The sequence below is a fragment of the Oryza glaberrima genome, chromosome 2 (assembly GCF_000147395.1).
Source record: "Oryza glaberrima chromosome 2, OglaRS2, whole genome shotgun sequence".
In the NCBI taxonomy this organism is placed as follows: domain Eukaryota; kingdom Viridiplantae; phylum Streptophyta; class Magnoliopsida; order Poales; family Poaceae; genus Oryza; species Oryza glaberrima.
Genome location: NC_068327.1, coordinates 16,870,235 through 16,885,198, shown reverse-complemented (window position 1 = coordinate 16,885,198; position 14,964 = coordinate 16,870,235). Strand labels below are relative to the sequence as shown.

The window sequence follows — 14,964 nt, the reverse complement described above, 5'->3', positions numbered from 1 at the left end:
TACAATTGCAGAATTTGATATAGCCTGACCAGTCGATCAAGAATTCTATTCGCATCTTTAACAGAACATTCAGACTTCCTAGATTAAGCATCACGGTTCCAACAGGGCAGAGGATGTCAGAAAAGCTATAGACAAACAACTAGAACCACTTCGTAAACCACATGTGCTAAGGGGAATGCAGTGATGATGCATGAAACTAAGTTAGCATAGCACATCAGGAGACAAATTTTAGCAAGCAGCTTCAAAACGAAACAGCGCAAGCAGAAGTAGCAGAGTAGCAGATAAAAACAGAGCAACCAGATCAGCAGAGAGAAATGAGATTCTGTAAATGCTCAAACGAAATCAGCATGGCCGCTGAAAATTCTTTCAAGATCTCATTCATTTCAAGCAGTTGCTGATCCATGGCATGAACCGAGAACCGTACAGGCAGTAGCACGACATGTCATCACAGCACATTACTCATCCTAATCAGAGACAGACAAAACCGGCAGGTGCTAAATCCTAGCTAGTTAGAAGCAGAGGACGAAAGAGACGCACTCACGCGATCACTGCCCTTCGCCGTAGCGGTGAGCAGCCGGAACAGTGGTAGAGGTCGCCGCGGCGGAGGCGCAGTCGCCGAAGACGCCGCAGGTTGCGTTGATCTGGTTGGAGGAGGCGAGGGCGACCGCGGCGGCGAGGTTGGCGAGGTGGAGGCGCGGGAACGGCACGTAGACGCCGTGCAAGGCGATGCGCGAGTTGATCACCACGTCGGGGTCCTTGATGGGGATGTAGTTGATGCGCACGTCTCTGGGGCCGGAGCCGGAGCCGGACGCGCCCTGGGTGACGACGAGGTTCTGGCCCTCGCCGGCCAGCGTGGGGAGCATCGTGCCCGGGTGGAGGCCCTGGAGGTCGGCGTGGGTGAGGCGGTGCCCGGGGACGACGTGGAAGCGGACCGCCGAGACGTAGTCGTGGCCTCCGCCGACGAAGATTGCCTGGTCGTCGAGCGCGAACACCGTCATGTTCGCCAACCTCTCGAGCTCGGCGAACTTGACGCGCATGGCCAGCGCCACGAAGCCGTAGCCGCTGTCGCGGAGGCGGGCGATGGCCTCCCGGATCATGATGCGCACCACGGAGGCGGCGGTCGCGGCGGACGACGCGGCCGAACTGGCGATGATGTGGTGGTGGTGGTGGTGGTACTGGTAGTGGTAGTGGTGGCGATGATTCGAGCCGTGGGAGCACGAGCCGTGGGAGAGCGGCGGCAGGAAGCCGTGGAGGCCGTGCACGACGTAGCGCCCGTCGTTGTAGAGCTCCGGGTGCGAGACCTCGACGCCGTCGACGTAGAGCCTGACGTGGTGGATGGCGAACGGCCCGTGGTCGGAGGCGAGGTTGAGGCACAAGCCCGGGGAAGCCGAGGGGAGCTTGGCGGTGGAGGCGGCGGCGAGCTCGGTGTAGGGGAAGTAGCCCAGGGCGATGTGCTCCAGTAGGACATGGCGGCGCGAGCACATGGGGCAAGAGGCGCGGAGGAAGACGTCGGGAGCCGCGAAGACGGTGATCGACCCTGGCCACGCCGCGAGCAACGCCGAGTTGGCGAGGAGCAGCGCCGCCGAGGCCATCTCGTTGTACCCCAGCGAGGAGAGCACCCTCACCAGCTGCTCCAGGCGCTGCTCGTCGCCCAAGCCCGCGACCCCGGCGTGGACTGGAGGCGGAGGAGGGCTCGCTACGTGGCTGTACCTCGGTAGCGGAAGCGTCGTCGTGGTCGTGGCCGTGGCCGCAGCAGGTTCGTCGAGTGGCGGAGCCGCTGTCACCGTCGCCGTCGCCGTCGTCGACCCGTACCCGTCCACGCCCTCCTCCTTCGGCTGCGGTGGCGCCGTGGAGTCCAGATCCGGCTTGGCGAAGAGAGGAGGAGGAGGAGGAGGAGGTGGTGGTGGTGGTGGTGGTGATGCGGCCGCTGCTTGCTGCGGGGAGTCGTCGATCAGCGTAGGGGTCGCCTCCTCCGCCGCCGCTCCCACCGCGGCGATGGCGGTCTCCCCGGACGGAGCCTCGGCAGCGGCGGGCGCGGCGGCGAAGGGGTCGGCGAGCACGTGCAGCGACTGGCCCTCCTCCGCCTCGATGTGGTTCTGGTGCATGGAAGGGGCGGGGTAGAACAGCGCCGTGGCCGTGTTCGCGACGGAGCGGTGGTGGCGGCGCGGGTGAAGCGGCACCGCCGCTCCTCCTCCTCCCGCCGGCGAGTGGTGGTGGGACGCGGCGGCGGTGGGGATGAGTGGGACGAGGAGGAGGAGGAGCGAGATGCGGAAGAGGAGCGCCATGGATGCGCGCTTCCCTCGAGAGTGCTTTTGCCGAATGGCTTGGGGAGAGGAAGACGAAGGCGCAGGCGGAGGCGGCGGGTATTTATAGCTGGCCGGCCTGAACGGCGGGCAAGTGGCAAGGTGGGCCCCACCTCCGCGGCAAGGAATGCGAGGTTGCTTTGCCTTGCTCGCTGCGTCAGCCCTGGTGCTGAGGCTGACAGGTGGGGACCCCGGAATCTTCCGTATCAACCCTGCAATTCTGCAGCAGAGGAGGTTGGGTGTTGTGCGTGGACGCTGCCTTTGGTGAGCCAACTGGTGTGGACGATTATTAGACCGCAGCCCGCAGGTAATCCGTGAACCAGGTGTATTCAGGGACGAATTGTTGGCAAATTACTATACGAACATGAAGGGGAAATGGTGTGTGATAAGGTTATCAACTCTATATTTGCCTTTAAACTTATCCCAAATTCCCGATGCCTTTTTCTCAACCCAACTTTCAAAACTAACTATGGTTATGTTTAAATAGCTGACTATGGTTATGTTTCATAACACCTTCGACCCTATCTTACCGTGGTTATGTCTGAAATGACCTTGATTTTCGCTAAAGCTTCGTAGTTCGTACTCCCTCCTTTTTATATTATAATTAATTTGACTTGGTCAAATTTTTTTAGTTTGATCAAGTTTGTAGCAAAAGATAGTAACAATTTCAATACAAATCAAATATTGTATTAAAATATATTCAATATTAAATTTAATGAACCAATTTACTGTAGTATATGTTGCTATTTCTTTTTATAAATTAAACTTGATCAAACCTAGAAAATCTTTTAAAAAAAGTCAAACGACTTATATAATATAAAACGGAAGGAGTATTACGCATGATTATTACCATTGACATCACTTACTTACATGTAAATGAAACTCTCTAGTTACTAGCGGAAAAAAAACTACGATCATGTTTTTAATAAAGAAAGCTTTTATTAATCTGAGATGATTATATCAAGTTGATCGAACGATACTAAGAAAACTCCTAGCCTCTGCATAATTAAAATGCACACAACCAAAGCATACACATGCCCACAAAAAAAGTTTGTAACAAGAGAAAGAAAGCAGTAAAAATTAGGGAGCATCAATCTTAAGGCTATACCGCCATCCATGTCCCTGGGTAAAACACTCCCTAATCACATGCTTCAAGTGCTAACACTATGCTGCAACCAAATCCGCAAACCAGTCTTTGAAGGATTGCCCAGGTACGAAGGAAGTAGAAAGTTAAAAAAATAATATGTAAATGAGAAGAGATTTTTCTTTTATCAAATACCATATTATTCCTGCAAAGCCATATTGTCCAACAAATAGTGGCTACCCCTAACAGGATAAGCGACTTCAAGTCTTTCCTAATTCCCTGTAGCCAATTACCAAACATATTGGATACACCACGAGGCGGAAAAAGCCCTGTAGCTACTTGTATAATGCACCACACAAAACGGGCAAATCTGCACTCATAAAACAAATATAATATTGTCCCATCTTTGTGAAAAAACCAACAATGTTTACTTGCCAATTGCGCTTGGCCATCATGTTATCCCTTGTCAAAACTACCCACGACGTACTCTACTAAAAAACCATTTTTCGAGACGATGACATTTTTCCCATGCGAGTATGCCTCTCGGAGCTAAATGGCCGCCTGTGAAAATGACAATCGTGTGGCGAGATCGTTGTCCGCGTACGAAAATCTACTTTTGCAGGCGGACCCCAGCAAAATACCTTTATTTTTGCAGATGGCCCTTGTAAGTGGTCCGATTTTCACAGACGATACCTTAAGAGGTCTGTCTGCGAAAAGGTTAAACATGTTAAAAACACCACCTACCCACCAAAATGCTAAGTCAGAGCACGCTGCCCTCACACCTCTCCCTCACCTCTCCCTCCCCTCTCACCTCACCTCACCTCTCCTCTCCCGCCGTGGGATCTAGCTAGCCAGAGGGCGGTGGTGGCGGCGGTTCTAGGTGGTGGCGGCGCGGAGGGTGGAGGAGGCGTTGGCGGCTCCGCCGTGAGGGGGGAGGGCGGTGGTGGCTACCGGCTGTGATGACGTAGAGGGGTGGAGGAGGCATCGGCTTCCTCCCAGATCTGGTGGAGGAGGCGGCGTCGGTTTCCCTCCGCTCCCTCCCTCCCGGCAGTGGCTGCGCGGTTCCAGGCGCTAGCGATTCCCGGCGGTGGATCCCTTCCCTTCCTCCCAGATATGGCCGGAGGAGGGAGGGGCGACGGTGGCGGCGCGGCTGGACGTGGGTAGGGCGGGGGGGGGGGGGGTGGAGTGGCATTTTTTTTATTCGCCAAAAATATTTTCACAGCGGTGGATACGACGCCTGCAAAGATGAAGGTGCCGCCTACAAAAAGATTTTCGCAGGCAAGCTGTTGGGCCGCTTGCGAAAATCAACTATTTTCGTAGGCTTATACGTACAGGTGGGCCTTCCTCCCACCTGAAAAAAATGATTTTTGGCTGCCTGGAAAAACGATTTTTCTGGTAGTGGTAAAGACCATATGAACTTGACTTTAAGCTCTTTATTCGGGTTTGAAAGTAGAGAATAAACAATAATCAGCTTTTGATCCAGCGTTAAGAAGCGAACTCTAACAAAAGGTTACGAGCCAAAATTGGACTTTACCCATTCCATTAAGTATCAAAACTAATATATAGCTGGTATAGCCGTACAGGGTTAAGTTGTCGATCTCTAATCTTGTGTTAAAATTATATTAGGCGCATGCACGTGAGTTTTCGACTGTATTTTAGTAAGATCAAAAATGTATGTTGGGTTTTATCTTTTTAAACATGCGTTAGAGAGTGGGGGCACATTCGTGGGAATGTGAGTGTGTTATTGTGTGCATAGCAGTGTGTTGCCATGTAATTGGAAAAAAAAACTAATATAGCTGGTATATAAATAAATAAATATATATATATATATATATATATATATATATATATATATATATATATATATATATATATATATATAGCGCGCCATAGCACCCAAAATAATGAGTGAAGTGCACTGACAATTTTCTAAACTTGTGTGAACTTGTGTGGGTGTGTCATATATAAGTTTCTAAACTCTTAAAATACATTTCGGGTTTTCGAATTTATCCTGGGTATCATATAGGACTAAACGGGCTCCAACCCACTCCATGCACGTTGATGCGACACCAACATGTATGTGCCACCATGTCATGCCATGTTAGCCTACTGAATAGGTTGGAGCCTGTTTGGACCTTTATGACATACAAGATAAATTCGAAGATAAAAAAATATATTGTGAAAGTTTAGAAACCTAGTAGATGATACATTTACATAAGTTTAGCAACCATATGTGTGATTTATTCCAGAAGAGATTATCTATACTAATATAAAAAGCAACAGTTCACTTCTTTCTTAAGTGCACCCAGAAAAACGTACACTGAAATTTGAAATTTCCCTCTCTTTTCTCAGCCATGGATCAATTCATCCAACGGGTAGAGATAGAAGTGTGTGGCTGTATGTCCCGCGATCATATGGCGAAACCACCGATTTGAAATATGCCATTTCTTTTGTTTTTGACTTGTTTTGTCATTAAATAAAAATTTAATATTTCTTTGAAAACTTTTGGTTTATACTTTTACATATTTATACTAAATTTTTAAATAAAAAATGTTATCAAACCTTTTATGAGAGAGTTAACAGGTCGTAAAAAATGGTGTAGTAAAACGCAAGCAAAAGTTATCATTATGGAGGTTTGTTTACCCTCCTGCTCTTCCGTGGCAGCAGCTGCACCATCCGCGGAAATCACGGGGTCAATTACGCCATTGAGATTCCCCACTCAGTTAGTGTCGTTCCGCCAGCCGGCTGCGGGGTGCCGGATCGATAGGGATAGCAATTTCCCCCGCGGGGACCCGCCCCTACAGGAGCAGGGATGGGTGTGATTTTCGACCCACGGAGGCGTCGGGGATGGGGCCCCGCATTTGGGCGGGGAGAGGATGGGGACATATTTCACCCGTGGGTGACCCGCGGGGCCTAGGGGTGTATATAAACCCTCAAAATATAGCCCATAGAAGGCCAAAAAGCCTAACCCACCAAAAAATTTGAGATATATAATAAAAACTAAACCTTAGCTCGGCCTTATCTCTCAGTCTCTCCCCATATCCCCTCCCTCCCATGAGTGAGACAAACAGGTGGCGGTGCAGGGCGTCGCCGCCTCGCCAGCCACCCTCTCCCCTCCCATCCTCTCTAATCTCCCCTCTAGCGTCCGGCGCCGGCATCACGAGTCTCGTCCCCTCCACGGCTCCACCTCTCCCTCTGGAGTCAGCAAGGGGCGGCGGCGGCGCACAGAGTGCGGCGGCCGGCGAGACAGGCAAGGGTGCGGTAAGGTTGCAGCGGCCGGCGAGGGGACAGGCGTGATGGTGGCCAGCGATTCACGACGAGCTTCACCTACGCACAGGCGGCAATTCACAGAGACTGAGATGTATTTGTGATTTGTGAATGAAACGGTGCCCGTTACTGCTGCCTCTATATTGTGATTTGTGATTTGTGAATGATTGTGTTGTATTTTTGCGCTGATTGGATGGAGATGTTACCCAATACGGGGCCTCGGTCAGGTTGCGGGGCCCCAAGGGGTCAGTTGCAGGTTCTGTTTTTGACTCGCATGAGTGGTCGGGGCTGGGGGCGGGGGTGAAGTCGGGGGTCGGGTGCAGGGGCGTTCCAGCCCAACCCGGCCCCGCCCCGCCCCGTTGCCATCCCTACGGGTCGATGATGCGTGTGCGGCGTGCACTGGCTGGCGTGGCTGGGCTCGGTCGATGGGATACGGTGGGCTGTGTTGTCGATGGGAATAAATCTATTTTGTCTCTGTCAACTATAGGCCGAGATTGCTTCACATCCTTTAACTATAAAAACCGGGTATAAAACATCCCCAAACTATCAAAACTGGTGTAATAAATTGACTTCCTAAGTGGTTTTGTGTGACTTAATTCATACATATTGATGTGGTGCTTGCGTGGCAATTCTACCCAGAAAACAAAAATAGAAAAACCATGGGGCTCACATAAGTCACATGCAAAAGGGAAAAAAAAAACAGCTCCACCTCAGCTCTCCCTCTTATTTCCTTGTTTCTCTTGGCAGGCGATGAGATGGCCGAGGTCTAGTGAGCAGCAGGCAGCGGTGACCTTGACTCAGAGCCCTCATGAACGTCGTTGGCTGTGTCGTCCCGCACTCGTGACCTCGTCAAGCTCCTTGCCCTCTCCCAAGATGGCGTCGCGGAGGGCGGCACCCAAGCCCACAACCTCGTGATTGGTGGCCGCGCCATGATCTGCAACTGAGGTCTCTTCAAGATCCTTGCTCCCTCCCATGATGGTGTCAGGGGTCAGGGCGGACGTACGGTGTCTGAACCACAACCTCACATGAACATCGATGGGCACGCCATCCGTGCCTATGGCCTCTTTTGACAATGAACAAGTGCAAGTGCCTCTCCGTCCCTAATCAGTCGACCTACCGTGCGCGCGGCGGCCTCTCGGAGCTACGGGGACGATGGACGGGCAAACATGCTCGGAGGGGCTCGCCAGCCAGTCAGCCACCCCTGCACTGCCGGTTTGGTTGAAAAAAAATAGAGAGAGAAAATATAGAAAAGGGTAGAGAAGAATGGGTACCAAGAGCAGGTACAATAGCAGGCTATAAACCAGCTGCAAATATATTTTAAGGAAATAAATAAGGAGAGAGAAGTGTAGCGGGCTACAGATTTGTAGCCAGCTGTAGGACGGACTCTAAGACACAGTGTGTGTATGACAGGTGGGATCAGGTATTAATAGTGTAGTATGTAACTATTGTATGAATGGGCTATTAGATTAGCTATAGATAAATTAGATCTAGTAGTTGGCTATACTATTGAACTTGCTCTAACATGTGGATTCATAGTAGTCTACGCTCACTTAATGAGTAAACCTGCTACGTTACCAAAAACCCCTTAACAAACCATCAAAGAAGTTGATTGGTATCGGTTTTTGAAGTTGGAGGATAAAACATACCCGGTTTTATGGTTGAGAGATGTGATTCGATCAAAGACAATAGTTTACCGAGACAAAATATTCCTTAGCGGATAAAATATCCGGTTTAGACTTATTCCTTACCTATATGAGGCGCCTTAGCGGGATAGCTACTAGCTAGCAGCTCGATCGGCAAAAGCACCTGGGCCAGGCCATCTCGTGACACGGCCTACGGCCGCATGCCGATGGATAGCTGAACCGTTTTAAGATTTTTTGAATAAGTCAATGTCACCTCCTCCCTCAACTATAGACCGAGTTTAATTTTCATCCTTCTGCCGCAAAACCACGTGGGAAGCCACCTTCAACTTCAAAACCCATATCAAATCATCTCCTTTGCCGGTTTATACAACGGTTTTGTCTGATGTGGCGTGTTAACTTTGTCTACCCATAATGACGTGGAGCTTACATTACATGGTTGTTTTACTTAAAAAAAATTAAAAATAACCATGGGACCCATATTACTGAGGGCTTTCTTCCATCCCCCTCGTCTCTACTAGCTCACCGACAAGTTAAAGCAGGTACAATAGCAAACTATAAGCCAGCTATAAACACATTTATTTCGAGGAGATAAAAGAGGAGAGAGAAAAGAAGCGGACTACAGATTTATAGCCAGCTGCAGCACAGACTACAAAATATGTGTGCATGACAGGCGGGACCAGGTATTAATTCTGTAGTTTATGTTTATATGTAACTATTGTATAAATTAGCTTTTTTAGATAATGAATGAATTGGCTATTAAATTTTTTTTGCGGGGAAAATTGGCTATTAAATTGACTATAGACGATTTGGAGCCAGTAATTGGCTATACTATTAAACTTGCTCTTATAGGCCATGTAACGCCCCGATTTTCGTTCGGGTTTAAAAATCATTTAATAATGCATTTCAAGAAATTATATTAAAAGTTAAAGCAATTTATTCGAGTGAATTAATGGGAGAATTAAAATTTTCCCTTAAAAATCATTGGCCGGGAATATTTTGCAATATTCTTTGTGCCCTAAAATACTCTCTGAAATTTCCCGTGAATTTTAGGAGCTCAAGAAATAATTTTAATAGCACAAAGTTCATTTAATCAATTAAAAAAAAGAAAACAAATAAAATCCCCTCCCCTCCCTTTTGGGCTTGGCCCAAGCCTTCCCCTCCTCTCCCGTGGGCCGCGCGCCTCCTCCCTCTCTCGGCCGGCCCGCGCCTTGCGAAAGTCTGCTTTACGTCCCCCGGTTTCCCTCCTCTCTCTCCATCCGGCCGACAGGTGGGACCGTGGGCCCCACCTGTCAGCTCCTCCTCCTACCTCTCGCCGGCCAACCCCAACCGCCATTGCCGCCCACGTCGCCGCAAAATCCGGCGCCCTCCCGCACCCGAGCTCGCATCCAACGACGTGGGCACGATCCTCTCCATGTCCTCCACCATTTCCCCCGCTCGTCCCACAAAAACCGGCGCCGGCCGAGCCGCCACCACCCCACGTCGGCGGCCCACTTCCCCGCCGGTTGCCGCCCCTCTCGGCCCCGTTTCCGCCGCTTCGACCCTATAAAAATGAACCCCGGAGCATACTCTCTCTTTTCCCCTCCTCACCCGAGCCAGCCGCGCTCTCGCTCTCCCTCCCCACGCCGCTCCCGTGCACCGCCGTTTTCCGGCGAGCTCCGGCCGCCCGCCACCGCTGCTCCACCCACCGCCGCGCCAATCCGCCACCACCGTCGGCTTCGCGGCGCCGTGCCGCAACCCGGCCTCTACTCCATTTCCCCTCTCCGCCTCCAGAACACCGCCGCCTCGTGCACCACCGCCTACCGCCTCCGGCCACCTCTAGCCGCCATCCTCAACCACCTCAAGCCGCGCCACTGCCTCTGTTAGATCCACCACCATGAGGGCAAGCCCGGCCGCCCATCCTTTTTCCCCTCCACCACCAGAACCACCTCCCCACCACGCCACCCTACCGGCCACTTTTTTTCCGTCTCCGGTCGCCGTTCGCCATCACCCCGGCTGTCGCGGCGACGCGCCGGCCGTATCGCCTCCTTCGCCGCGTCCCGCTCTTCCCCGTCCGCCGCCCGGTCGCCGCCTTCCGCCGCTGGGAGCCCCTCCTCATTGTCGACCTGTGGAGCGCCGCCGCCTCCCTCCACCGGCTGCTCTCGCCATCGCCGTGCCCCTCGGTGAGCTCCGCCACCTCCCTCTCCCTCACTGCCTCCGTTTCCTCTCGCCGCTTCCCGCGCTGCGCGCCGCCGCTCCCTGCGTCGCCCGACCCGTGTGCCGCCGTCGCTTTGGTCTCGGCCGCCGCCGCCGCCAGCCTTGTGTGCGCGCTGGCCAGGGCGCGCCGCCCGGCCGTCCCTAGCCGTCCGATCGGCCTTGGTCGATCTGGACCGTCGGGTGCGCGGCCGCGTGGCCGATCGCCACCGTGGACTCAGTCCACGGTGGGCCGTGCCGCTGACGTGTGGGGCCTGCCCCCTTTGTGGACGTGGTCCGCGCCTCACCCCTTGCTGACGTCAGCGAGGTCCATTTCCTTGGTAAAAATAAATAATAATTGCGCAATAAATCGAGTTTAATTCTAGAAATTCATTTAAATGGCTCAAAACTTCTAAAATTCATATCTAATTCATACGAACTCCAAATTGGGCCATTCAACTTGCAAAATTCATCTAAAATTGAGCTCTACATGTTTGTTTACTTTTTATGTACTGTTTTCTTGGTTTTTATTAGAGTTTTTCCTCGTTTTACGTGCCAGCGTGTAGAATCCGTCGTTTCGGAAGTCCGCGGTCGCGAGGAAAAGAGTTCGGAAGATCGTTTTGAAGAAGCAAGGCAAGTCACACATTCCCCTTGAGCATGTTGATCCCAATTTATAAATGTTTTACTGTTTGCAAATAAATATGCATGTTTTGCTAATTACATGGGGTCAGGGTTTTACCTATCTGCTCGCTTGTGCCATGTTTACTTGATATCTGTCCTTTGTCAAGTTTGGGTAATAAATCGACTAGCTCATGTTACTTATGTGACCTAGCTAGAACTATATGCTTAGCCATGCTTAATTACCACTAGCTCAGTTGATGGGATAATTACAGTATTAGACCTTTTTAGTATCAGAATGAGCTGCGTGCTCGAGACATCTGGCCATGCTTCATGGTCGTAATTATCCAACTAAAATGCGACTGAATGGTGGGCTGTGGGTGCATGGTTTTGCTGGTCGCACCCGTGGCAGTTAAGGACCGGTTCACGGGATGCCCTAGAAGAACTTATCGTACTTACCACAAGCCAGCGTGGGCAACGACTGGGCTTGTAGTGTAGCTTTCCTCTAGTCGACGCATCCAGGCAAGGGTGGGCGTGATGGAGCGGGGCGGGCCCTGCGACGGCCTCTGTCGCTTCCGGATTCACCTAGGCACGAGAGGGGACTGCCCGTTGCCCGCTGGGGACGGGGGTGAAACCTGAGGTGTGGTGTGCTTGGCTAGAGGGGGTTATGCGAAGGATCCTGTCACGGCCTCTTTCCGGTATGTCGTGGTGGCATGTCGGCGCACGGAAACGTGTCGTGGGGCTGTGTCTTGTGGGTACAGTTGTACACCTCTGATCAGAGTAAAACTATTCGAATAGCCGTGCCCGCGGTTATGGGCGGTCGACCAGATTCACCGTGATTAGTCTCACACTTAGTAAATCGACCCAATACACTGTAGTTCAGGTGGGTTGGTTGGGCCTGTTCAACGTGGTGTAGCGTTGATCAGTGGAGATTTAATGTTACTTTAATTACTCAAGAGTTTTACTGTTTTGCTCAATAAAATGTTTTACAACCGCCTTTATGCAAATAGCCACAAACCATCCTTGTATCCCCTTGCACGTCTGCATCGTTGGTGTGGCTTGCTGAGTACGGTAGTTGTACTCAGCCTTGCTATTATTTCCCCCTTTTCAGAAGTGTAGTGCTTCTGAGCTGAAGACGAAGTTAGAAGACCAAGGCTCAGACCCCAGTTGAGTTTTGCCTGTGGAGTGGAGCTGAAGCCCCGCTAGGATCGCCTTTTTCCGCTGCTGCTGCTTTTGTTTTGGTGTGAGGACTAAGTGCCTCTTCTGTAAGTATTTTATGCTTTATTTACGTTTGGAACTGTATATTACTTGTCGTTTTGTGTACCCTGGCTGGTCCTGGACAGGGATTTAATACACAAAATAGTCTGGAAATTTGGGCTAAATTTCTGGGCGTGACAGGCCACCTCCCCATATGAACCCGATGAGCACATACACGGAGACGAGGAGGCGGACGAACTATTTCTCTCGGGTTATAACTCTCTGTTGAGTTGACCCCCTTCGTTCCCCTCCTCCTCTACAGTAACCTCCCCAAATTTTCTCCCCTCCGGCCCCTCTTCCCCTTCGATTCCGGCGGTTCGCCGTCGGCGAGGGTTGGACGAGGGGTCCGGCCACCTTCCCCTAGTAGTTCATAGTCAGGTTTGTCCTATTTCTCTAGTTAGTCTGGTGTCCTAGGGTTTGGCTAGTGTTGCCTCCCATGTTGGTGTCTGGTGTTCTGGTCCTCGTCGGCGGCGGCGATGGGAGCTGGTGGCTTTGTGCTTCTTTGATGGCGAATCGAAGCTATGGAGGTCGAATCATCCTCGAGCAAGGGTCCCGAAGTGTAACACCCTGAAAATCCGACCAACAAAATCAAAACTCTAAAATTATGGGTCTTCAAAAACTTTTAAAATAAATTGCATCATGCCGATTTTATTCGCCTATTTCATTGGATTTTGATTTCGGAGTTCATAGGTCGCAAACAGGAATAATTCATTAGGAATAAACCCTAAAATTAAATGGGAAAAATAAACAATTAAAATATAATTTAAAATACAGATTTGGTGAGGATAGAAATGAATAAAATATTATTGTGACCATGTTTGTATCAATTAAATTTAAGTGCTATGGAATAAGAATTAACTCTAATTAAATTCAAGAAAATTATATATAAAAATAAAATATGGGTAAAATTAATCTAGAGTAAATCCATTGGTTGAAATAACACAAATATTGGGTAAACTTTATTTGTGCAAAAATTACGATTTATAGAATAAAATTTATATAGAGAACAAGCTAGAATAGGGATAAATAGGAGAGGTCACTATTCATTGCCCGCTAGGTGTTCGATCGCGTCCCGTTGCCGCTTCGAGACCCATGCCGCCGCTGCCGCGCCGTCGTCGTTGCCGTCTCCTCGCCGTCGCTGTCGCCGTCGTCGCTGTCACCGTCGCCGCCTCGCGCCCCGCGCCGCTGCCGCGCCGCGCGCGTCGCCGTCGCCTCGAGCCCCGCTCCGCCGTCGCCGTCACGTCGCCATTAAGCTGGTCACCTCTCCCCTCTCTTTCTTTCCCCCTCTCCCCTATAAAGACCCCACCCCTCTCCATTCTCCCCCACTCCATTTCACTCTTCCTCCCCTCTTTCCTCTCCACCGCGCCGCCGCTCTCGTGCCACCACGCCGCCGCCTTCGTGCCGCCGCGCCGCCGCCCTCGGTGCCGTCGCGCCGCGCCGTGTGCCACGCTGAGCGTCGCCTCGCCTTGCGCCGCCGTCGCCGCCCCGGGTAGCATGAGCCAAGAGAGAGAGGAAGGAAGAAGCCGGGGGGGAGAGAAAAAGAAAAGAGAGAAAGAGAGAAAAAGAAAAGAGAGAAAAGAGGGAAAAAGAAAAGAAAGAAAAGAGAGAAAAAAGAAAAGAGAGAAAAGAGAGAAAAAGAAAAGACAGAAAAGAGAGAAACGCGCCTAGCAATCGACACCGGACAAAATAGACATTAGCGGAGCGGATTACATGAGGATTCGAACCTTTACGAACTACGTCGCCCTTCCTTCCTAGATTCCTTGTAGTCGTCGACTTGCCACGTTTCAATATGATTATAGATTATTTTTCGTAATCTCTATAAGTAATCAATTCGCGGTGGGAGTTTAGATTTATTAAGAGCTAAATAATTATGTTGAGTTCTTTGGAATGTACTTCTAAATCACAAAGTGACTTGGGTCGAGTGACCCTAAAAATTGAATAACGTGGTTTCGCAAACCTTGTAGTCGATATAGGAAGATCGATTCGCGTTCGACTTCTATTGGAGTTTATTTGGATTTTATTGAATTCTAATTGAATTCAAACCATTTCTTCGCACGTAATTCTAAAGCCCGAGGGAGTTGCGGATCCGAGCGAGGGTCAAGAGCCGCAGGACTTCGAGCAAGGCAAGTCATCACTATTCCTTGAACATGTTGATCCCAATTGCGAAATTATTTTGTTTACAAATAAGATTGCATGCAATGAGGAACATCCTACTTGTGATTATGCCATGCCTTGATTATTGTTTACCCTTATGCCTTCGTAACCATATTTACGTATGAGTCCCTAGTCAATTATGACAATTGCTTAGAAATGCTATTCTAGAATCATGCATACTCATATTTATCAAATGCTATATGCTTGGGCAATTACCTTTGGGAAGGTAATTGAGATGCGGCATGTGGAGACATGAGCGCCACATTGCCATGATATTGATGACATGATTTGTGAAAAGGAAAATAAAATGAAACAACTGTTTTCGACCGGGGCGGACGGAGGATTTGGGTGGTATCCGGAAAAGGCTAGTACCGTCCCCGGTCAATTAAGGACCGAGCCATGAAGTTAAGCATGAAACGACCCCCATACAACCGCACTTCTCGTATGGGTATAGACCTAGTGGAGTAGA

The 14,964-nt window shown here is 50.4% G+C and overlaps 1 protein-coding gene across 1 annotated transcript; it reads right to left on the bottom strand.

Annotated features, from left to right (window-relative positions):
• Positions 1–386: 386 nt before the first annotated feature.
• LOC127763257 (uncharacterized) lies at positions 387–2,304 on the bottom strand. Its single transcript, XM_052287907.1, has one exon. The coding sequence runs from the start codon at positions 2,283–2,285 to the stop codon at positions 546–548; it is 1,740 nt and encodes a 579-aa protein (XP_052143867.1). The 5' UTR covers positions 2,286–2,304; the 3' UTR covers positions 387–545.
• Between the last annotated feature and the right edge of the window lie 12,660 nt (positions 2,305–14,964).